At 37.5% G+C, this 24,403-nt stretch overlaps 1 protein-coding gene across 1 annotated transcript in view; it reads right to left on the bottom strand.

Moving 5' to 3' along the window:
* Positions 1-11,566: 11,566 nt before the first annotated feature.
* The window catches only part of prpf6 (PRP6 pre-mRNA processing factor 6 homolog (S. cerevisiae)), a 57,062-nt gene continuing 44,225 nt past the window's right edge, over positions 11,567-24,403 (bottom strand). Inside the window, exons 16-21 of the mRNA XM_060836370.1 lie at positions 22,563-22,739; positions 22,195-22,328; positions 21,820-21,911; positions 17,739-17,853; positions 15,573-15,699; positions 11,567-13,587 (exon numbers count right to left, since the gene is read on the bottom strand). Coding sequence (XP_060692353.1) covers positions 13,435-13,587; positions 15,573-15,699; positions 17,739-17,853; positions 21,820-21,911; positions 22,195-22,328; positions 22,563-22,739 — 798 coding nt within the window. The 3' untranslated portion in view covers positions 11,567-13,434. The remainder of the gene's footprint in view (positions 13,588-15,572; positions 15,700-17,738; positions 17,854-21,819; positions 21,912-22,194; positions 22,329-22,562; positions 22,740-24,403) is intronic.

The raw sequence follows: 24,403 nt of genomic DNA on the forward strand, positions 1-24,403 counted from the left end.
CTCAGAACAATCAGGAAGTATTTAATGCAAATACTGCAAATGCATGCAAGTGCCAAAGTAAGGCCCGTATTAGGCAGTAATAGAAATTAATACTCTCACGAAATGAGTTGTAATATTTCATTTTTGTTCATACTAATAACAAATAATTGAACAATGCTAATCATGCTTGACTAGTCTTTAATAAACTGTATTATCCAAAGCTTTGTGAAATTAAGTAATTTATCTAAGTTCCCGTAAATGTATTTGTTGACAGCTGCACCTCTTGCTAATTGTGCAGAGTGAAAGACATCTGCGCAGTGGATTGTATTTGCTTTGAACTTATTCCAACAGACTATATTTGGATCAAGGCTATTTATCATTTCATAACCATGCTAACTGTTCCTGTTAACTATTTTGTTGAATTGTTTTGTTGCTCTAATTTAGTGGTTTCTCTGTGTCTAGATAAAGAAAAAAGTTATTTGGATAAACCCAATTTCCCTGTATAAGACTGCGTTATTGGACAGTATTTACAAAAACAACTTGGATTATGTTTATATAGCTGCCAAATTTTTAAAAAAATCAAAACAAGTTGCATTTTTTTGTCTCATGCAGTACACATTGTTAAACAGCATTCAGGGTACAATATAAATACAAACAACTCAAAAGGGCATGGCACGAAACAATTAATGCACCAAATCCCATGTGTTAAAGGGTGGTTTTGAGTACTGGAAAATATTTCCATAAAATAACATATTTGATTTAGTACATAGGATAATAGACAATCCTTTTTAAGCCTGTTCGGCCATTCATCTGCTCATGGCTGTTTTATCCCTCAACTCTGTTTACTCACCAACGATACATATCCTTTGATACACTTACCTAACAAATATCTTTAAATGTCAGTCTTGAAATCTTACTTAACCCGACTTTGAAAGTCTTTTGGGACAGAGTGTTCCAGATTTTTGCTACCCTTTCTGCAGAAAAAGGGTTCTAATTTAAAAGTATGCTCCCCTTGATCCAGATGTTCTCAACAATGGAAATGATTTACTCTCATTTACCTTTTAACCCATTTTATCATTTTAAACACTTGCATTAAATCAGCATTCCAGATTCAAAAAAGAAGTACAAGTCAAATTTATGCATCCTCATAATTTAACTTGATGAGCCCTGGTACAATTCTGGTGAATCTATACTCCCTGAAGCTGATATGTCCAAAACTAAATACAGTATTCCATTGACACCCAGTCAAAGCTTCCTGTTCCCCACTTTGTGTTTCATCCTCTTTGAGATAAAGGCCATCACTCCACATTTTTTTGATTTGTCTTTGTACCTGGGCATTTTACAATTTATCTTTATATGTGGGTACCCAGATCCCTTTGCTTCTGCACAGCTCCTATTCTCTCATGGTTAGGAAACTGTTTGAATAGTCACCCTTGGGCATAAATTGAATGGCCTCTGCAAACTTAACTTACCCTGCATACTTTTTCTGTCTATGCCTCTTTATAACTTGCTGCTCTCATCTATACAGTGTACTGGGCTTCCCAACTTAAATTATGTCATAAACTTTATGCAGCATTACTGACTTGGTGAAATAGTAACATATATTGAAAAGCTGAGACTGCAGTACAGTTAATAGACCAATCTGAGTCCATTCTCTGCACCTGACTGTCTATCTCCCATATCCCAAGCAGGTTCTCATGTGTTTTAATTAACTCTTAATTCTGACACAAGGATTGACCAGATGATTGATAGTGAGGAAGAAGACCTTACGTTACAGGAGGGTGCTGTATAGATGGATTGGTCAGATGGGCGGTTTAGTGGCAGATGAAACTGATCAGAGTGAGATGATGCACTTTGGAAGAAGTAACAAGGCAAGAGGGTACTCAATGAATGGTAAGACACCAGAAAGCTCAGAAAAACAGATGGACTGTGGGGTGCTTGTCCACATATCACTGACAGAGGCAGAACAGGTTAATAGGGTAGTTAAAAAGACATATGGAACACTTGTCTTTATCAATTGAGGCACAGATTATAAGAGCAGGGAGGTTATATTGGAGCTGTACTGAATTTTTGGTTAGGCCAGAGTTGAAGGATTGAGTGCAGTTCTGGTTACTATATACAAAGGATGGGATTATGCTAGAGGGAGTGCAGAGGAAATTCACAATGTCTGGCATGGAGTGCTTTAGCTATGAAGGCAGAATTGACAAGCTCAGGTAGTTTCCTTTGGAACAGAGAAGGTCAAGTGAGGAACTGATAATGGTGTATGAGAATATCAGGGACATTTGATAGGATGGATGAAAAGCAGCTGTTCCCCTTAGTTGAAGGATTAGTAACAGGGGTGCACACTTTTAAGCTAGAAGGCAGGAGGTTGAGATGAAATTTGAGGAAAGGTTTTTTCCACCCGGAGGGTGGTGAGAGCCTGGAATGCATTACCTGGAATTTAATTGAGACTGGTAACTTCGACCCTTTCAAAAAAAGTACTTGTATGCGTACATTTGAGGCACTGGCTTAAATGGGAAAGTGGCACAAGTGTTTTTTTTTAGCATAGTTTTGGTGGTATAGACTTAATGGGCCAAAGGGAGAAAGTGAGGACTGCAGATGCTGGAGATCAGAGCTTAAAAATGTGTTGCTGGAAAAGCGCAGCAGGTCAGGCAGCATCAAAGGAGCAGGAGAATCAACGTTTCAGGCATAGACCTGAAGAAGGGCTTATGCCCGAAACGTTGATTCTCCTGTTCCTTTGCTGCCTGACCTGCTGCGCTTTTCCAGCAACACATTTTTAAGCTCTGAATGGGCCAACAGGCTTCATTTGGACTGGATGTTTCTATGATTCGCATCACAAAGTAATTTCTTCTTGGACATACTTTTTTTTTCTGTAACTTTCTCAAGTATTTATTTGGTAAGATGATGGCCAATTTTTCAATTTATGGCCAGAAAGAAGAAATAAATGTTAGTTCAAAAAATTCTGTTAGATATTATATTCAGATGACTGGAATGATCTCCAATTCTTAATTATAAAACTTGAGGCAGTAGTTAATCACATAACTTAGTTTGCAATATGCCCTCAAAATTAAGAACTCAATATTAATTAAACCTATGAGGTGTCATCACAAAAGCTCTAACACTTTGCTGAAATTATTACAGAAGCTTTCCATATAGTTGTATTCTGGTAAATAATATTAGTATTGTACACCAAGTTAACATTTTCAAGTTATATTTGGAAAACAGTGACGAGCAACATGCTTTATAGTGAGGTTGATATGCTAGAAAGGGAATACAGCACTGCAGTTGCAGATGTGCATGTGTTGTGGTGTGTTGCAGCTCATTCAGGGAGTCCAAGTTGCGGTGGCAATATGCACTTTTACATGCATGTTGCAGTCTGACTGTATGCATACATATGCATTGTTGGAATCCCTGGTTGGAACTGAATTTGTTCAGCAACTGTTCTAAGATTGTCGAAATAAATATATTTCAACACCTTTTATTTTATTGTCTGGTTCGGAATCAAATTCTGACTGCCAGGAAAAAGTAATGCACATGTGCACTTAAGGAAAAATTAATTCGTAACCGTTATGTGTACACCACTAAATTTTAAATGCTGATTTGCAGCAGTACAAAATTAGCAGAATGTCTGGACCCCAAAATGCAACTGTATCTTTAGAGATGTCAGGATGGAATTACTCCTTTTTGAAAGGGAGATTTCTACCAATGTTCTTTGAAGGCAGCTTTAGAGATCAGATAAACAAAATCTTGAATAAATGAAGGTTGAGGCTCACAATCAGAAGTCAATATCATCTGCCTTTAATTTTATGTTGCTGTGCTAGTAGTTGTTGGCAGCGCGCCTTCTTAGTTCAGCTTTTTAACTGGAAAGATCGCTCTTTCTTTCCCAAAACTAATGTGATTTACATGAATTCTAGTGCAAATGCAAACCTAAAATTGTAATGCATTGGTTGAGACATACAGTAGCTCACAGATCCAATGATCAATCAAGAATACATATACAAGCGAATTACATCTTTCCAAAGCAGGAACTCAACTTCTAAAAGTAAAATTAGGCAGAAAGTCAACTTTCTTTGCTTACCATTTAGCATGGTATACTGAATAATCCACAATACTGTAAATCGATGGTCAAGAAGTAATTACTGATCATTGTCAAGCTTCTCTGATACAGAAGTTTCACTTCCACACCTCCATGTCCCTTTTTCCCCCAAACAAGCATGCAATTGTGCAGATCATTTATACAGTGATTAATCCTCTTTAGTTAACTTCATGTTGAACCAGCCTTGATCGCTGTTACGTATTAAATGCCATGACCAGAGAGAGAGAATTCTCTGCTTACCCTCGATTTCATTCAGCTCAAGCTTAATTAACTTCAACAAACTTCCGTGACCAGTTGCCAGACTTTCACTTTCGTCAAACAAAAAAAAACTTGGTATCAGATTCTTCAACAATTCCTTGGCAAGCATTTGGAATAGTTTATCTGCACTACAAAACTTTCAGTCGCTGGTATATTAAACACTGCGTGTGCTAATAGGCTTGATATTTTGTCCATTAACTAAGCAACACAAACTCCATGGTTTTAAAAATTCTAAGAACTGAAAATAACAAGGTTAGATCAAACTTGCAAAAATGACAGTTAAGCATCCAAATGAAGATGCTCTGCATCTTTTACAATGATGTTTGAGAAAAGTTGTATCTAACAATAAATTATATTTGAATTCTTTTATAAAATTATTAAAACCTAAGGAGCAATTTATACAATGAATATCTAAAATGAACATGAGTATGGCAAGGATCACAGGTTTTACAAGTAATGTGTGCAAACCACTTATGGCTCAGATGGCCAATTTGAACCAGTTTCATTGGTTTTGATATTAAGTTGAAGCCACCTGAAAACCTGATACTACTGTGTGGGATTGTGACACTTGGAATACCTGCACACAAAGACAAAGCCTACTATTTAAAGCTCATTTTTTATTATAGCTGTACTGGTAATAACAGAGACTTGGACTCAGAAAAGGTAAAAATTGGAAACTTCATATTACCGGCAACTTGTTATTCAGCAAAAGTAGGGGATTAGATTACTTACAGTGTGGAAACAGGCTCTTCTGCCCAACAAATCCACACGGACCCGCTGAAGCGCAACCCACCCAGACCCATTCCCCTTCATTTATCCCTTCACCTAACACTACAGGCAATTTAGCATGGCCAATTCACCTAACCTGCACATTTTTGGACTGTGGGAGGAAACCAGGGCACCCGAAGGAAACCCAAGCAGACACGGGGAGAATGTGCAAACGCCACACAGTCAGTCGCCTGAGGCGGGAAATGAACCCGGGTCTCTGGTGCTGTGAGGCAGCAGTGCTAACCACTGTGCCACTGTGCCACCCACATGTGTAAATTGAAGTGATAGATTGGCAGTATTGATCAAAAACTATTTTACCACAGGAGCGAGATGATATAATCGAGTGATCAAGGAAAAAAACTATTTGATTGGAATTCAGGGACAATAATTTGTTCCTTAATCCCATTTAATTTAAAAAGTAGAACCTTGAAAAGAAAGGTATCTTTTAATCAGTCTCAGTGCTATATGTGAAAAGAACTAGAACAAGATAGTTTTAGGCTATGGGTAGCAATAAGATGCAGGAGAGAATGCTTCAGATTCCTGGGACTTTGGGACCAGCTCTGTCATAGATAGATGGATGGGTTAGTTAAACAGATTGGAGATTTATAACCTCACAGGCAGATCAATAACTGTTATAGTGGAGAGGTTAAACTAATCTGGCAGAGAGTTGGGCATCAACATGTGTAATGAAAATGTGAAACTAGGTGCAGAGAGGACTGGGAAAGATAAAATTATAAATATTACAAAATTTGATTGGCTAAATTTGGGGTGCATCAAGAATGATAGGTGCAGAATAGATTGACCAGTATTGTACCAGGGGTCAGAAACTACAGCTACACAGAAAATCTTGAACTGGGGTGATTGACCACCTTGGATCAGAGAAGGCTTAACAGATAATTTATCGAGTTATTCATGATCATGAACCTTTTTTAAAAAAAGAATAGAAAGGGAGAAACTGTTTCTAGTAGCACAAGAGTCCATAACCAGGGAACATTGCTGTTGTGTGATTTCTAAAAGAACTAGAGGATGCCTGTTCTCACGTGGCAGGTTGTGATGAAAAATGCACTGCCTGAGAGGGAGGGGAAGCAGACTCAATACTAAATCTCAAAAGGGAATTGGATAACAAAATCCTTGAGACTTTGCAAATAGAACTTTAGAAATGGAACAGTGGAGTGATATATTTGGATAACTCCAAGCCAACATTCTATCCATACTATAATGTTCTATGTTTTCCGAAAAGATACTGCTACTATGCAACTTTGGAAAAAATATTCTTGCCATTCAAAATGATCAAAGCGGAATTAACAAAAGCCAAATCTTCCAAGTTTAACTGCTTTTATACTGTCAAACTCCTCTTAAATTGATGGTAAAAACAAGAATGTGGAACAATTAAAGGGCAGATATTGCAAATTTGCTGTCCAATTGATGTATTTATTGATTCATGGCATATGGGCATGCTGGCTGTTCCAGCATTTATTGCCCAGTCCGAATTGAGAAGGTGGTGGTGATGAGCTGACTTCATGAAACGTTGTTGTCCATTAGTCACCAGTACATCACAATGCTGTTCATGAGGGAATTCCAGGATTTTGACCTTGCAGTTGATTCTGAAAGAAAAGTAATGCATTTCCAAGTCGGGATGATGAATTGCATAGTGGACAATTTGAGGGCAGTGATACTCTCATATGTGAGCTGCTCTAATCCTTCTAAATGTCAGTTGTCATGCATTTGGAATATGCTCAAGCTGTATGTTTGCACCAGTAGTGGAAAAGCAATGGCATAGCAATATATTGTTTGGCATGAAAATATGACAAAGGTTTGTCACCTGTAGCACAAATCAATTGGAGCAAGTTATGCAAATAATAGTGCTGAATAGGATGAGAATCTCACTCAGACTGGATGGCAAATTTCAGAATGAATACACAGCTGTAATCTTGTGTGGAGCTATTGCTTTGATTCAATTACAAACACATGAGCTCCATACACATTTTCACAATTGTTTTACGTTACATTGCCAATCTTACATAATTATACATGGTAAAAATGTGAGGTGTTGGAAGTGTACTTCAAAGAACCAATGAAGAATTAGCTTACTTGACTTTAAAAGAACTGCAGACTTGCTCACAAAAAGCTATCATTCAATTCCCAGACCAAAGAGCTGTGGGGCGGGGGTGGGGGATGCTGGATTTTACAAGTGCTGTTATTTCACAATCTAACAGACAATAATGAAACACAATTCCTATTTGCTTATCATAGCCATGATACTCCTGTAGTGACTTGCTCTCTAATGTATATCATGAGTTCAGGTGGAACATCACTTAATGCAAGTGTTTTAATGCCACAAAGGAGCCTGGTTCACTTACACAGTGATACGGAATACTGATTCTACACAAGGTTTCTGAAATCATTTGTTGACACCAGCTGTCTTCCCCCATGGCAATAATATTCCAATCTCAGTCCCAAGCTGTGGAGTCACTGCTGGTGATTGTACAAACTAATGGTAGACTGAGAACACATTGGAAATGTTTTCTGCAGTATAACAATATCCATATTCCAGCACTATTCATATCAACTACTAACAGTATTCTACACACGTAGGCTGCATAGGTAAGTTAATTTTTAAGGGCTATGAAAAAGTAATGATTTGTCCAGGAGCCATAATGCAAATAGTCATGTTTTACTGCAGCATCTTTTCAATATTGTGGTTTAAGAGTTATATTCTGATCCTATCTGATATACTTCCTGGACAAGTCAGAGTGCAATCTGAAATCTGGCTTGAGAGATCATAGTTTTGTTTTGTTTCTAACTAGGTGTTCTCTTCCTGAGATGTTGCCAGCTTGGTTTTAACAGTAAAGTAGCTGTTATTTCACACAGGAAACAAAAATAGAATTGAATAAACCCAAACTATTTACACATTTAAACATTTTGAAAGACAAAGTAAAACAGAATTCCATTAATTCTCAAAGCACTTCTTTACAGATCCCAAAAATATCCTTGTCCAAAACTGACACCAGAGAAAAAATTGTATCCATTAACATTTCAATGGATTTAACTGTGTAACTTCAATTCTCAGTCTGGGAAATTTGATAGTTTTTTTTCTAGTATCTTTTATACACCTGAATTCAAATGTTCTCAGCCTCAAATAATCTCGCCAGGGTCTTTTTCAAACACTTTTAGTCTGGAACTAATACAAAACCTCTTACTTTAAGGTCACCTATCTTTATTGTCTTTTCCCTTTCCTGGGAATTTGCTTTTATGTCTACATCCAAGGATTTATGCAGAACTACCCCAAACTGAAACTAAATAAAAATCCTTTATTTCAGGCTCTGGCTATTTTCATGAGCTTAAAAAAAGTCTAGAACTTTCCAGCATAATCCCCAACGCACGCATATTTACCTTGCTTAGTTGGAAACTCTCCTAATGTACACAAAAAAGCAATTTGTTCTGAAAGTTACCTCCCTATCAAGTTGTTTAAAAACAAATCACCATGGCTATGGAAATATTTACTAGGTAATAATCAAATTCTACAGATACAGAAAAATCCATGTCATTAATTCAAACATTCAAACTTAAAAACGTTATTATACAATATTTTCTTAGAATCCCTGAAGTGGATAAGCAGACCGTTCAGCCAATCAGGTCTACTTTGACTCTCATGCGTCTCTCCCAGACCCAACTCCCTACCCTATACCTGTAACCCTGCTAACCCATCTACCCTGTACATTCTTGGATTTAGCACGGCCAATTTATCTAATCTGCATATCTTTTGACTGTGGAAGGAAACCGGAGCACCCAGAGGAAACCCATGCAGAGGGAGAATATGCACACTCCACACAATCACCTGAGGATGGAATCAAACCTGGTCCATGGCACTGTGAGGCAGCAGTACTAACCACTGAGCCACCATGCTGCCCTAACTCAGATTCCCTAGCTGGGAAACTAACCCAGGCCGTGGCAGTGACAGCGCCAAATCAGAACCACTAGACCACTAGGAAAGGTCTAAAATATATATGAATTACATTCTACATCACAGTTACAGCAGGGTGATTTCCAAATGATCTGATATCAGAGTTAGCTATCACCCCTTGTATATTGGATTTATTCAGATTTAATCATCTTTTGATACTTTCGTCATGTTCAGCCTCTAGCAATCCTAATGAACATCATAGTTATCTAAACACATCTTTTGTGACTGATGTTCAGTTTTTGAAGATAACTCCACTTTCTTTTCACAGATGCTTCCAGACTTGCTGAGTTTCTCTTGCAATCTCTGTTTTTGTATCCACAATCTTTTGTTTTAAGAGAACTCTGAAGTTGTTAGTGGGTCAATAGAAATTCAGTGTTTGAAACCAATAGTGAAGAATCCATATGATATCACTGTTAAAGCACACTGGGCCTAGATCATCAATGCAAAAGAGTCAGGGCCAGCAAGGGCTCTTGGGAGCCATTAGATCCTTAGCTCTGTGGAGCAATTCCCAGAGAAAAATGGAGGGCTGGGTGCCTGGAGTAATATGGAGCCAGAGAGACGCAATGTCTGGGATGGATCAGATTTGCTAGGTGGATATGGCAGCAACTGGAACTATGCATGTGGGTACCTTTTACTTAGGGAAGTTACATATTTTCTTTGTTTCCAAATGCAGCCCATGAGGCAATAATTTGTCTCAAAGCAGCCATCAGCAGCCTCAAGCAGGTGTTAAACTTTTTAATATGCATGTGCAATGCATCTATCCCCTGTTGCAGGCACGGATAAAAGATGCTTCCTCTCCACTCTTACACAGTATGCCAGACAATGCAGTTCCAGCCAGCTGTTTTGGAACTTTGTGTCTTATATGATTCTGTTTTTGATTTGAGCCCACCATATATTGCAGAATTTAGCACATACAGAGTAGTCATGACAAGGTGGCAGGTTGACTTTCCTCAACCATAGTAAATTAATTAAGAATTTTTAATGCGATAAGTAATAGCTTTCATAGGGTTTTTTGGGGTACTACCTCAGAAGTATTACACAACTGCCACTGTCACCTTGAACTCTCAAATACTTTATTATTAATTTCATACCTTAGCCCATGCACTATCCTAAACGATGGCATATGAAATAGAAAGTTAATATTAACAATTATTTCTAGTCTACAATCCCTGTAACCAACATAGCAACCATATAACTGACAAAAAGTCACTCACACTAAGCTTATCTAATTAAGGCAACTTCATTAGAATACTGTTCTAAGTCTACATTTCACAACTGTAATCATGGCTATGGCTTGCTTCAGGACATATTCCCTTTAAGTTGCAAATCATCACTACAGCCTTATTCTTCAACTCAGAAACATCAATTATATCCAAGTTTCTGACTCAAGGTTACAATATGTGCATCAATCACCAATCAAGTATAGATAGGACTTTACTATAGCTGGACAACTCAAAGGAAGACATGAGTAGTTAATTGCTCCAGGGTGTCTGTGGGTGGGGAGAGAAAGAGAGGGGGGTGTGGAGAGAAGAGCCACAGGCTTGTTATGCTTTAAGTACAAAAATGCTGGCTGATTTAAATACTGACATACATAGGGGAGAACACTGCGATGCAATTTATTAACAATGACCTTTGTTCGTACCAATTCACACTACACCTAGAAGAGAATGCTCCTGAGCTTTCTGAAGGATAAGACTGTTTCATTTATATTTCTACACTCATCTTTTGCATCTTGTCCAATTACCATAGGATATTGTTACTGAATTGTCCCTGTCCATCAGTTTCCCTTTTGTTCCTTTCTCCTTGCCCCTTTTCCTGTCTCTGCACTTGTCATTTTTCTTTCTTCTAGTTGTAATTAAAAGCTCAAATGTCTACTGTTTCTTTCCAAGCGCTGCTTGACTTAGCACTGCTTTTATTTCTCAAGGGTTTGTTGCTTGTCATTACTTCATTGCTCCTGAATGTTTCAGGCAATTACAATAAGCAATGATTGCTGCAGCGTTCCTACAATTTCCCCATACTTAAGATTGTTGGAATGATAGTTCTATTGCAGATCATGTTCAACAATAAGTGTCTCTAGGGCTAAAGAAATTGCCCAAATATTGAAACATTTGCAACTATACCCCAGATGCTGCTAAACTGACAAATTTTAATGACATCCCCATGTAAATTGCCCAGTAATAGAAGCAAGATTTGTTCCCGAAATGGTGCTGCCCAAAAGATACTTTGAATTACTGCATTGTATTCTTAGGAGTAGTAAAGCATTATTAGCAATTTTTAAAATAAAAATGATTACCCCTCCCTTTTGCTTTTCCGTTATCAAAATCCAATCATTCACTTTTTGGAGCTCATTTGACTAATTTATTCAGCTTCACCATTTCGTTCTCAATTCTCATTAAGGAAGTAAACCGTGAGCCTCTTCTGTCCTCATCCAAATTCCCAGCAAATTATCCTCATATACAAGTATGCAGGAAAAAAACAGGTAAACACAACATGATGCCTCAATCTAGCACAATTTAATATATTTACAGAAAGTGGTAACAAAACGTACACACGTGACTTTCATCCTTCAGTATTTGGAGATGCCGGTGTTGGTACCGTCAGTTGCAGCTCATACCTGCCTCCTGAGGAGGTCATTACGGTTCCTTGCTGTGGCACGTCGGAACTGGAGGTCGATGAGTTAGGCATCGTACCCTGACAGACAAAGACCCACATGCGCACACATTTTGTGGGTGAATTTGTACTTTCAGGGTTACATTTACTTTGCTTAAAAACTGCATGCATTCATGTAAAACTCTGATATCTCACTTTTTAGAATAGAATCAATCTAAACATCATGGCATAGACCGAGAACACAGGGGGCTAACACCTTCAACATATTGTCTAGCTATCACCCATTGTTAACAGCTAACCTGAGAATGCAACTTTTATAAAAGGTTTTGTGATTTACACATGAAAGAAGTGAAACTATCATGGTATTCAAACAGATTGAAGACTTATCAATTTTTCAATGTATAATTTCAGTTACATCACACTGTAAATTTTTACTATAAATTCTGTGATAGGATTGAGCCCTCCACTACCACCTGATGAAGGAGCGATGTTCCGAAAACTAGTGTGCTTCCAGTTAAACCTGTTGGACTATAACCTGGTGTTGTGTGATTTTTAACTTCATACTTCAGGTTTGACATTTTTCTTTCCCCCTGGTGATTGATCTTTGAAGGAAATAATGGATTTAATTGTTTAGCCCAAATACTTTTTAGATTGGTGTGCCTTGCCTACCGTTAAACTGTTGTTTCCTTCACTTCCATTATAGAATCATGGAATCCCTACAGTGCAGAAAGCAGGCCCAGAGTCCATTCAGACCCAGTTCCCTACTCCATCCCTGCATTAACCCTGGCTAATCTGCCTAGCCTACACATCCTTGGACACCATGGGGTAATTTTATATGGCCAATCCACCTAACGTAGAACATATTGCACATCTTTGGACTGCGGGAGGAACCGGAGACTGTTAAGCCTTCATTTGAGCAAAAGAAGCAACTCATTCTAAAGCTGGCTTTTTAAAATTTCTGCCAGTCCTACACATAGCGGTTTTCATAGCAAACAAATGGCATTGTTGCGTAACTTTCAAATTATTACTCCAATTTGCTAATTTTAGAGCAAATGTGCGTGCAGTGCCTACGTATGGAAATAGCATTCAGTATTGCAAGTGGGCCATTTGATTCAGTCTTCATTCCAGATGGTTCTACAACCACACACTGACAAAACTATCTACTGTATGATTTTAGGAACGTAATTGCATATGGAAATTATAACAGGAACATACAATGCTATCCTTAAATTCAAAACAATTTTACTCATTCAGGATAGCATAATTGAGACAAAGCCCATAACTCAGAACACTATTTTGAATTTGAACTGTATTAAAAAGTATTCAGACTGAACAGACTTAATAGTTCTTGTAGATTTAACATGGTAACTAAAACAACTTACTTGAACAACAAAATCGTATTTCACATGCAATTTTTCTCCAGCCATTTATGCAAGTTTCCTGTACCCACAGAATCTATTTATTTAATTTTTCCACCCTCCAGCAGTTAACAGTTACTATACTACATCCAACATCTTCAGTTTTTAAAAATATATTATCCACTGCTTAAAACTATGAAGACACTATTTATTTTAAAATAGTATTGTACACAATAACAAATAGTTTCCCAGCAGAAAATTTTAGAAGTTGCATAAATTACATGTAACAAAATTACATGGGGAAAGGAAGACAGAGGAGATAACAGATTTCTGCAATGAAAGATTAAGCTATTCTAATAAAAAAAAGCAAATCTTTAGATACAATATCTTCAAACAAAATTTCAAAACGTATTTCTTATTTGAGCAGCTACAAGCATAAGAATCTCTCCAATTTTTCTTTGCCAGTTCTTAATGTCTTTTGACACTTCACACCATAATTCTCCATGTCTTGGCTCTGCATTTTCACAACGCCTTTTCACATCCTCATGCTGTTCCTATAAGGGAGGATAAACTAAAATGAATTTGAAGCTTTGATTAATTTTTAAAAAATCTATGTAAACATAATATTCAATGCTGTTCACTGTGAAGATTCAAGTAAAGCCATATGCAGAAATTGTAAATTGTTCAGTCCATTTCTGAATTATTGAACAGTTCTGACCTAGCTATCCTATATTTAACAGAGATTTACTAGCAGATTGAGCACCTTCATCTTATAATTCAAAAATGTGTTTTGGCAACTTTAATACTTTTTTGTACAGAATCAGGATAGAGTATATATTTAAAATTACAGATTGGTAAAAATAACATCCATTTGTTTTACTGTTATGTTTAAAAGTAAATGTTTAGCTTACAGTGTAATAAAGTTGCTTTAAAACTACAGTTTATTCTAAATAGTAAATCTAGAAAAACCATACTTGGTCCAAAATTATATTATTGTTAAATAAAATTAACAAAATATTGATGCAAACAACCAGAGGTATTGTAAAACCTCCTCTTAAGTTTGAAGATTTTTAGCTCACGCTTATTTGTTTATTCATTATTGATCATTTATGTGGTTCATGAATACTAATAACTCATTGGATATCTTACACTAGCTTTTTAATTTTGGTAATCCATTCCTTGAATTATCAGCACTCTTATTCATCTGCAATACAAAATTAAACTGCACCTTTTCAGCACCTGAGGATCATTCATTTTTCTATTAATCAGATTAACCCGCGCTCTTTTTACAACCTGTACTTAAGGGTAGAAGTTTCAAAACCATTCTGGCTAGGTAATGGGCTATCGGAGCATTTATCTGGTTATACACTTTTCTAGTTATCCTACCCAATGTGCTGTGGTTCTGTTCGCTGAGCTGGGAATTTGTGTTGCAGACGTTTCATCCCCTGTCTAGGTGACATCCTCAGTGCTTGGGAGCCTCCTGTGAAGCGCTTCTGTGATCTTTCCTCCGGCATTTATAGTGGTTTGAATCTGCCGCTTCTGGTCGTCAGTTTCAGGCTGTCTGTTGCAGTGGCCGGTATATTGGGTCCAGGTCGACGTACTTATTGACTGAATCTGTGGATGAGTGTCATGCCTCTAGGAATTCCCTAGACACCAACTAGCCAGAAACGACACGAACAGCTATCCTTAGTAGCCACACATGCAGATGACAAGCAACATGAATTCGACTGGGACAACACTACTATTATAGGACAAGCCAAACAGAGAACAGCCAGGGAATTCCCACATGCATGGCACTCATCCACAGATACAATCAATAAGCACATCGACCTGGACCCAATATACCGGCCACTGCAACGGACAGCTGGAACTGACAACCGGAAGGGGCAGATTCAAACCACTACAAATGCCGGAGGAAAGATCACAGAAGCGCTTCACAGGAGGCTCCCAAGCACTGAGGATGTCACCTAGACAGGGGACGAAACGTCTGCAACACAAATTCCCAGCTCGGCGAACAGAACCACAACAACGAGCGCCCGAGCTGCAAATCTTCTCACAAACCTACCCAATATGCACTATATATACCCCATCAATGATAACATCAACCACTTACCAACATGCCCAAGTGCTGCACATGGGCATGTTGAATAGTTTATATTCAATAAACTATTTTAATTTGGGTAAGCCATAGATTTGTATGAATGCAGGTTCACCATATTTCATATGGATGATAAATCTCTTTTCTATGGTAATGTGGAGCCAAAAGCTTGAGAATGAACAACGAACCAACTTAGCAATATTCTCATCTCCCATTAATTTACTTCCACCATTCATGCAATAGCCTATGCTTCAGACTAAAATGCTGGAAGTAATTAATTCCTGCAGATGGAGTTACATTTTCATCTGGCATACAGCAATATATCCTGACATTTGGCAGCTCCAAATTGGGAATAAAATCACAAATAAGAACCAAAACAAGGCTCCCAAAAATGACACTGAAATATAAACCTAGGTCTTTATTTAGAGATCATCTGGTTACCTCAGTGCCATGCTGTAGCTCAAATTTGTAGAACAGAGCCCAAGCATCTCCAAGATCAGGATCAATTTTGACAGTTCTGTGGAACCACTCTCTAGCCTTGGTTATTTTACGTTCACTCCAGAACAGTCTGAAATACAAAAGAAATGCAATTTGAAAAACAAAGTACTGTTGCTATAAAGAAATGACTTGGCATTTCTAGTTATCCTATTTTCCAACAACAGGCAGGAAATTAATAACTTTTTATTGAATGCATACATGCAATAGGGTAACATTTTGTAGCTATAAACTGGAAACAGTTAACCTGACTTAGAAGAACAAAACAAATTACAAACATCAAGGAACACTGCTATTCATTTTGAAAATACTCCAACACAGGGATTAATGCAATTTAATAGAATCAAATGATCTGAGAATTAATATTTTTGACACTACATTTGGAACTTAAAAGGATTCAGAAAAGATTTTTAAGGATATTGCCAAGGTTTGAGGGTTCAAGCTATAGGGAAGCTGAATAGGCTGGGGCTGTTTTCTCTGTAGCTTTGGAGACTGAGGGATGACCTTAAAGGTTTATAAAATCATGAAGGGCTTGGATAAGGTAAATAGACAAGGATTTTTCACCGGGTTGGAGGGAGTCCAGAACTAGACTAAACTTGGCATAAGTATAGACTGGGCGGAGAAAGATTTAAAAGGGACCTAAGGGGCAACTTTTTCATGCAAAAGGTGGTGCATATATGGAATGAGCTGCCAGAGGATTTGGAAGAGACTGGTTCAATTACAATATTTAAAAGGCATCCAGATGGGTACATGAATAGGAAGGATTTAAGAGGGATATGGGCCAAGTACTGGCAAATGGGACTGGATTAGTTTGTGATATCTGGTCAGCATGGACGAGTTGGACCAAAGGGTCTATTTCCATTCTGTACATCTCTATGACTCTTTGTTCTTATTCCTCTTTAATTATTAAAATGTTATTTTTCTTAACTAAAGAATTATACCAAAATTATAAGGTAACTATAAAAGACAATCTAAACATAATTCACTTAAATAGCAGCATAAATTTATCATTAAACTATTTCAATCTTTCTCTTTAGTAGTTCGCATTCACACTAGAACTGACGTGTTTTAAACAGGAAATATATTGTTAAATGCATTAAATGTTGAACTAATTTTGCTCTTTACACCCTACTAATCCTGGGTAGATTCGAACTGCACATTTGGAGACTGTACAAATTTTAGTGTGAAAATTTCGGACCCTCCTTTGCTTTTCACTGTACAGACCTCCACGTTCGACATGCAGCAGCTGGAACTGGATCTCAATACATCAGCACCAACACTATAACTGAAATGTGCGGCCATGCAGTTGCTCAGAGGGTTCACGCCAGACTTATTGGCATGCCAACCCTTCCTGATATATTGATTTCCAGTTTTGCAAGTTGCTGATGCACAGACTGTGGAGGCCTGCACTAAAGAAATGAAAAACGAGAGAATGTAGGCTTGCATGCTCAGTGACTTCACAAATTAGAGGGAATGCTGGTCTAAATGCAGAATTACAGACAGTCATACAGATGTATGGGACAGAAACAGATCTTTCAATCCAACTCTTCCATGGCAAACAGATATCCTAAATTAATCTAGTCCCATTTGCCAGTACTTGGCCCATATCCCTCTAAACTCTTCCTATTTGTGTTCCCATCCAGATGCCTTTTAAATCCATAATTGTAAGAGCCTCCATCACTTTCCCTGACAGCTCATTCCATACACACACTATTTGCGTGACAAAAGGTGCCCCTCAGGTCACTTCTAAATTTTTCCGCTCTCACCCTAAACCTATGCCCTCTCATTCTGGACTCCCCCACCCCAGGAAAAAGACTTTGTTTATTTACCCTATCCATACACCTCATGATTTTGTAAACCTCTATGAGGTTACCTCTCAGACTCTGAGGGTCTAAGGAAAACAGCCCGAGCCTATTTGATTCCACAGTGAAATGGACTTAATGTTCCTGCTCCAGAAACCATGCGCAATTCCAGTACTGCTTTAGAATTAGGCTGTCTATACATGAAGCGGTATTGAAGTGAATTAGTTTGCTTTGCTGCAATATTATGACAACACAATGTTTCTGCATATCATTACTACATTTAAGCAAAAGACTGGATGTAGCAACTTACTTTGCAACTGCAAGGAGGACATGAGGATCATGCTCACATTTCTTCAGAGCATCTACACTTTTGGTCTTTCTTTGTGGTCTTGCTTCCAGGAAAACAGCTTCAGCCCAAAGAATACCTATAAATAAAACATTTCCAAAACATTCACTGGAATAATGCAAATCTTTTATAATGAATACAAAGAAAATGTATTCATTCTTTGTGTAGACTACACTCACTAGGCCTTATTTAAAAAATTTGTACAATTGTGGGCACATTATAGGAAAGACATGAATACATCGGAGAAAGTACAGAAACGATTTACAAAAATGGTTTCAGGAATGAGAAACTTCAGTTATTAAGACAGACTTGAAAAAGTTGCGCTTGTTCTCCAACGACAGGAGAGGTTGCAAGGAGATTCAGTAGGGGTTTTTTAAATCATGAGCAGGCTGGACAGAACAGATAAGAAGAACCTATTCCAACTCATAGAAAAAAGGTTAATTTAGTGATGTGTAAAAGTAGCAAGAGTAATGAGAGAGAAAAAAAATGTTTTCACATAGCAATTGGTTAGGGTATGGAATGTACTGCCTGGAAATGTGGAATTGGCAGGTTCAATTGAAGCATTCAACAGGGTATTTTACAATTGCTTGGATAGAAATGGTGTGAAGGGATAAAAGGAAAAAAGTCAGGAATTTGGCATTAGGTAATAGAACCTATGCTGACATGAGTTGAATGGCCACCTTCTGTGATGTAACAGTTATGTGACATCATAGGTCCATCTCCTGTTGTATTATTCACTAGTATTCAAGCACTTGGAATGTGATTTAGGATGTCCTTGATCTTCTCAACACCGTCTAAATATGATTGATTCAGCCATTACTTCAAAACAGCAATCTTACTAACGCAATAAATCATTTAATACTTATTTTAAACCATGTTGATGCTCAAATACTGGGCAGAACTTTTATCTTTATTTCCATTGCAAAAAAAAAGAGTGGGTTGTTTAACGTGTGGGCGATCTGACAATTCCAATTTCGAATTCTGGATTGATCAATAAATATCAGAAAGATGTTGTGAAACTTGAAAGGGTTCAGAAAAGATTTACAAGGATATTGCCAGGATTGGAGGATTTGAGCTACAGAATGAGAAGCTGAACAGGTTGAGGCTGTTTTCCCTGCAGCATCGGAGGCTATGGGGTGACCTTATGGAGGTTTACAAAATTATGAGGGGCATGGATAGAATAAATAGACAGATAAAGTCTTTTCCCTGGACTGGGAGTAGTCCAGAACTGGAGGGCATAGGTTTAGGGTGAGAGGAGAAAGATAAAGAAAAGACCTAAGGGGCAACTTTTTCATACAGAGAGTGATACGTTATGGAATGAGCAGCCTGAGGAAGTAGTAGAAGCTAGTACAATTGCAACGTTTAATAGGCATCTGGATGGGTAGATGAACAGGAAGGGTTTGGAGGGATATGGGCCAGGTGCTGGTAGGTGGGACTAGATTGCGTTGGGAGATTTGGTCGGCATGGACAAGTTGGACCGAAGGGTCTGTTTCCTTGACTCTATAATAATTCTTTAATTTAAAGTGACAGACAGTTCCTTGACCAGTTGTTGAACAAGTTCAAGGCATAGACTGACACATTTAGAAATTGAGAGAATGAAAGCACATAGCAATAAAATGATGGATCAGCCATGATTTTGTTAAGTAGATCAAGTTTGAAGGGCTAAACAGCCTCCTGCTGCTGTTACTTCTTGTGTTCACATAGATCCCATATTTCCTGAGGAGGGCACTACTACACTTTAGCTCCATGTTAGAGCAAATTTCAACAAAATAATTCCACAAGGGTCTATTGGTAAGCTTGAGTGCTAGATCTGCAATGTTAAAGTATTGCTGAGTGCAAAGTTTAAATGCTGAATCATTATGACATCATTGCTGTTATGTTGTACGAGATATTGTTAAAGAGCAAATCACCTTTTCTATTATGCATCCAATCGGAATTAAAGCATGATACAGCACTGAAAGCTGTTTGGCCCTTCATACCTCTATTCGCTTCTTGGTACAGCCACCCTATCAAGCTCATTCTTGATCTTTCCCTTGCCTTTTAATTTCTTGTTCAGATGTTTATCTTTTTAATTATTATCCAAAATACAGTTCCACTGTGAATTTACTTCAGGCAACTCAAAAGGCACAAACTACATGTTGCTAACACAAGGCACAAATTATTGTCATAAATAAAGTAAAACAGTTTGTTTTAAATGGGCAAATTTGACAGGAATACCCAATGTTTTTGCTGTACTTGCTCTACCTCCTTATTTTCAAAACTTCATCTCAAACCTTTGAAGGACAATTAACAACTGATATCTGAAAGAACGTAAGTGAATTTATCAGTACTGCAGCTGAAAATTAATTAAAAGACAAGTTGAATGCATATTATTGGCAGGATTTGAACCCAGGTCCAACATTGATAAATTGATGCTGAAAATTAATTCATCATTACACTAAAACATTCATTGAAATTACAACTTACTGTCAAATTAGTTTTAAGTCTGAGAAATGTAAGGCAACAACTTAAAAAAATTAAATAATCATTTATTGACAGGTTCTCTGAAGCTTCCTGAGCATCAAGTTAAATGAGAATTGGCTGACACCTCAGAAACTCCAAATGGGTTGTTAACTATAGGATGTTTTGATTGTGACAGGGATCTTGATTGATTACCATTAATATGTTGCTTCACTAGTATTCAATTACACGCAGCAAAAGTAAACCAATTTCTCAGAGGAGAAGAAAGAAAACCATTCTAAAATGCACCTAGGTGTAACCAGCCATACTATTTAATGACAAGCAAAGCGGACAAAATTACCAGACAGGGAAGCCAGCACTATCACACAAACAACAGGCTGAATTATAAACTGAATTTATTTCACGAAGAATACTTTTTAAAAAAGAGTTTAATTATTCTGCTTAAAAACATGAACCTTCATACTGCTAACATTATAAATAAACATGTCTTTACTTAAACAATGCTATTTGACAGAATATAGAATATTCTGATGTGAAATGTGAACTGTTGCTGATTTGCTTTGCGTTTGACTCCTTCTAGATTGGAACTGCCTTGCAACTTGCCATTGATTGTTGCGCATAAAGGTGACAGAGGTGCTCTATTCAATGAAAGCATACCAGTCATGGCTGATTAGTTGGCAGTGCATGCAAGGTTTGAGATATGGAAAGGCTTGCAGGAGTGTTGAGTACATAAGGCAAGGTGGAGTAAAATGAATGTTCACTGTGAGCTACAATTGAGATGCTTGATAGACAAGTAATGCGATTGTGGTCACTTGGACAATATCAGAGGCTAGTGGTGCAGTCAACAGAATATGGCATTTAAAGATGCATCTATTGATGTTCACCACTCACATGAAATCACTGCAGTACTTGCAGCACTGTATTCAGTTCTTCTGGGCAGAACTCTTGCCATTGATTACCAGTTATTTGGTAGCTCTGTTTTCTCCACAAATCTGGACTGCCTCTTGTGGATTCAGGACATCTATCCTCCTTTCTGCTTCCTCCACCTAGGCCTCCATTGCACTATCTGAAAACTCTGGCATCCACTCTCTCCCAAGTTGTCACTTGCCCTATAATGGCTAGGATCAGGCCACCAAAGTGCACCTCATTTTAAAATCTATATATTACTTTTAAGCAGTGCTGGGAAGTTACAGTTTTCGATCTCCCTCCCACAGGTGATGAACACAGCCAACCAAAACTGAACTGAGCAATGACTACATGAAGCAACTGTGGAAATGAACACCAGCACAAAGTTGACATGTTACCTGTATTACACTGAACTGAATGCATTGTGATCAGTGTATCCTTTCTTGGAACTATGCAATAATTTTCTTCTGATTTCAACAGCAATACCAATAATTTGAGTAGCAAACTGGTATCAAGTATTTGTCCCTAATGTTTATAAATGAATGCATTAAGTGCTTCAAAAAAGAAAACATACTCAAACATCAAAAAGATAACCAGTTTGAATGAAGGCTGCAGTTAGTAAACAGAAGCACCAGGCATGTTGTTTACTTTCCTTCCGAAGTACGTGAAATGAACTTACCAGAATTGGAGCATTCTTGTAGCGCCTTTGCCATTAAAGTATTTGAAATATTTTTCAAACCAGCCCTGTACTCTAATCTTACAGATTCCAACCTGAGAAACAACAGAAATATTTTTCCAGAAGCAAGTTACTTAGTGTGCTAAATATCAAAAATTCCAAAACTACTCTTAAGTAAATGAAACTAATGGAGCAAAATACAGTTGATGGCCATGGAAATATTTTCCTAGCTCTCAACTAGAATTTCAAAAAGTGAGCAACTGCTATAGACTTGGGGCATCATTTTAATTTTACAAAAAGGTTACATATTGCACGAGCACTTGTTAATTATAGAGCTGTATGTTGCTAATTAAAGCCTTGTACTGCTTTACTTCCTACCATAATTCCGGATTTTGTGGATTTTTCAGCCTTGCCTTTTCTAAGATAGCCCTTGCCCTTGTAAGATTACCAGCTTTCTCTTCAAGTCTGGATAGAAGCAACCACAGTGGACTGGAATGTGGACATTTCTTTAACTGTTCAGAAAAAATATACAATACAAAAAAAATTTAATAAAAGTATATAACAGCAGCATCACATTCAAACAGTAGTTATTAAAATAATTTCTAATTAAAGGAGAGATGATTTATGCATCATTTCAGAATTTTAAACAAAAAAAGGTAAATTGTATCTTTTTATGCAGGTAAATTTTCTTTAAATGCTCAATTTATTAAGTCATTGTTCATTTAATGGTTACCAAACTTACACACCCCCTGATTGTAAGATTCACGGGCTTTCTCTGTATTTTCGACTTGGTCTTCAATCTGACCCTTCATCATCCACAGTTTTGGGAAGTCTTCATAATGTTTTAATGCTTCATCACACAACTCTCGAGCTCGAGGAATGTCTCCCAACACCCATTCCAATTTCACAGATTTCATGAATACCTACAAAAAGCAGAGGAAGATCAATAACCATTACTTTGTCTGGAGTGGGACAGGAAAGAAAATTAAATATCTGAAATATAAAATGCAGATTTCCAATTTTTCAGTGTCATTTTTTACTTTCTCACAATGCAATATACTGGAATGAGAATTTTAATGTTTTCTTACAGTTCAAGTAAATTCGGAAAATGTTAATAACTGAGCAGTAAGTTTGTTAATCTAAAACGAGAGCTATTTATTCTCAGGCGTATCCTGTGGAAGCAAAGACACAATGTCTTACTCATAGGATTTATCTTCATTATTTTTGACTTGGAGGTGCTGGATTGGACTCAGGTGGACAGAGTTAAATGTCACACAACACCAGGTTATAGTCCAACAGATTTATTTGGAAGCACTTGCTTTCGAAGTGCTGCTCCTTCATCAGGTAGCTGTGGAGCAGGATCATATGACACAGAATTTATAGCAAAAGATTATAGTGTCATGCAACTGAAACGATATATTAAACGAACTTAGTTTATTGTTAAGTCTTTCACCTTTCACAATGGATTGGAGATTTTGGTTCATTAATATGTAAATCCCAGAACTTCTTTTAAGTCACATTCTTGAGATAACTTAAGGTTTTATTAAAAAGGTGACATCTTTGCTTGGACTATACATTAAAGGTGTGAAGTTAGAATCAGTCTGTCTCCCAATCTTGAGTCAGACTGGTTCTATTTTTAAAGTAGGAATTTATAAAATGTTATATGGATCGACTACCTGCAGATTGTGTGCTTTTTGAGCAAAATAGAATGGATCTGCAAATACAAATTCACCCCATAGACCTGTGTGTATATGTGTGCGTGCTTGGTACAGTATGTGCATGAGTGTGACTCTGTGTTGGTGAGGGCGTTGGGGGTGTGTGTGTGCATGTACACGAGACAGCATGTGTATGCGTGGGTGAGTGTGTGTGTAATCAGCAAAAACAAATATAATTCTGCTCCACAGCTACCCGATGAAGGAGCAGCGCTTCAAAAGCTAGTACTTCCAAATAAACCTTTTGGACTATAACCAGGTTTTGTTTGCTTTTTAATACAATACTATCAGGGAAGGAATTCCAGGATTTTGACCCAGCGACAGTGAAGTAACAGATATACTACTAAGTCAGGACTGACAGTGACAGCATTCTCATGTATCTGCTGCATTTGTCCTTCTAGATCAAACTGGTTGCGGATTTGGAAGGTGCAGTCTAAGGAACTTTGGTAAATTTCTGTAGTGCATCCTGTAGGTAGTAGCAGCGGTATGTAATACGGTCATTGTTGGAGAGATTGGATGCTTGTCGATGTGGTGCCAATCAAGCGGCTGCTTTGTCCTGTATAGTGCCAAGCTTCTTGGGTGTTATTGGAGCTGCATACATCCAGACAAGTGGACAGTAATCCATCACACTCTTGATTTGTACCTTGCAGATGGTTGACAGGCTTTGGGGAGTCAGGAAGTGAATTACTCGCCACAGTATTCCTTGCTTCTGACCTGTCTTTATGTGGCAAATCCAGCTGAGTTTCTGGTCAATTGTAATCCCAAGGATGTTGATAGTGGGGGATTAAATTTATTATTATCCTAACTATTGGTAATGTAGAGACAAGAAATATTTTCAATTCATCCATAGCTTGGAAAAATATATGTTAGTCACA

Source organism: Hemiscyllium ocellatum, chromosome 15, assembly GCF_020745735.1.
Source record: "Hemiscyllium ocellatum isolate sHemOce1 chromosome 15, sHemOce1.pat.X.cur, whole genome shotgun sequence".
Classification (NCBI taxonomy): Eukaryota; Metazoa; Chordata; class Chondrichthyes; order Orectolobiformes; family Hemiscylliidae; genus Hemiscyllium; species Hemiscyllium ocellatum.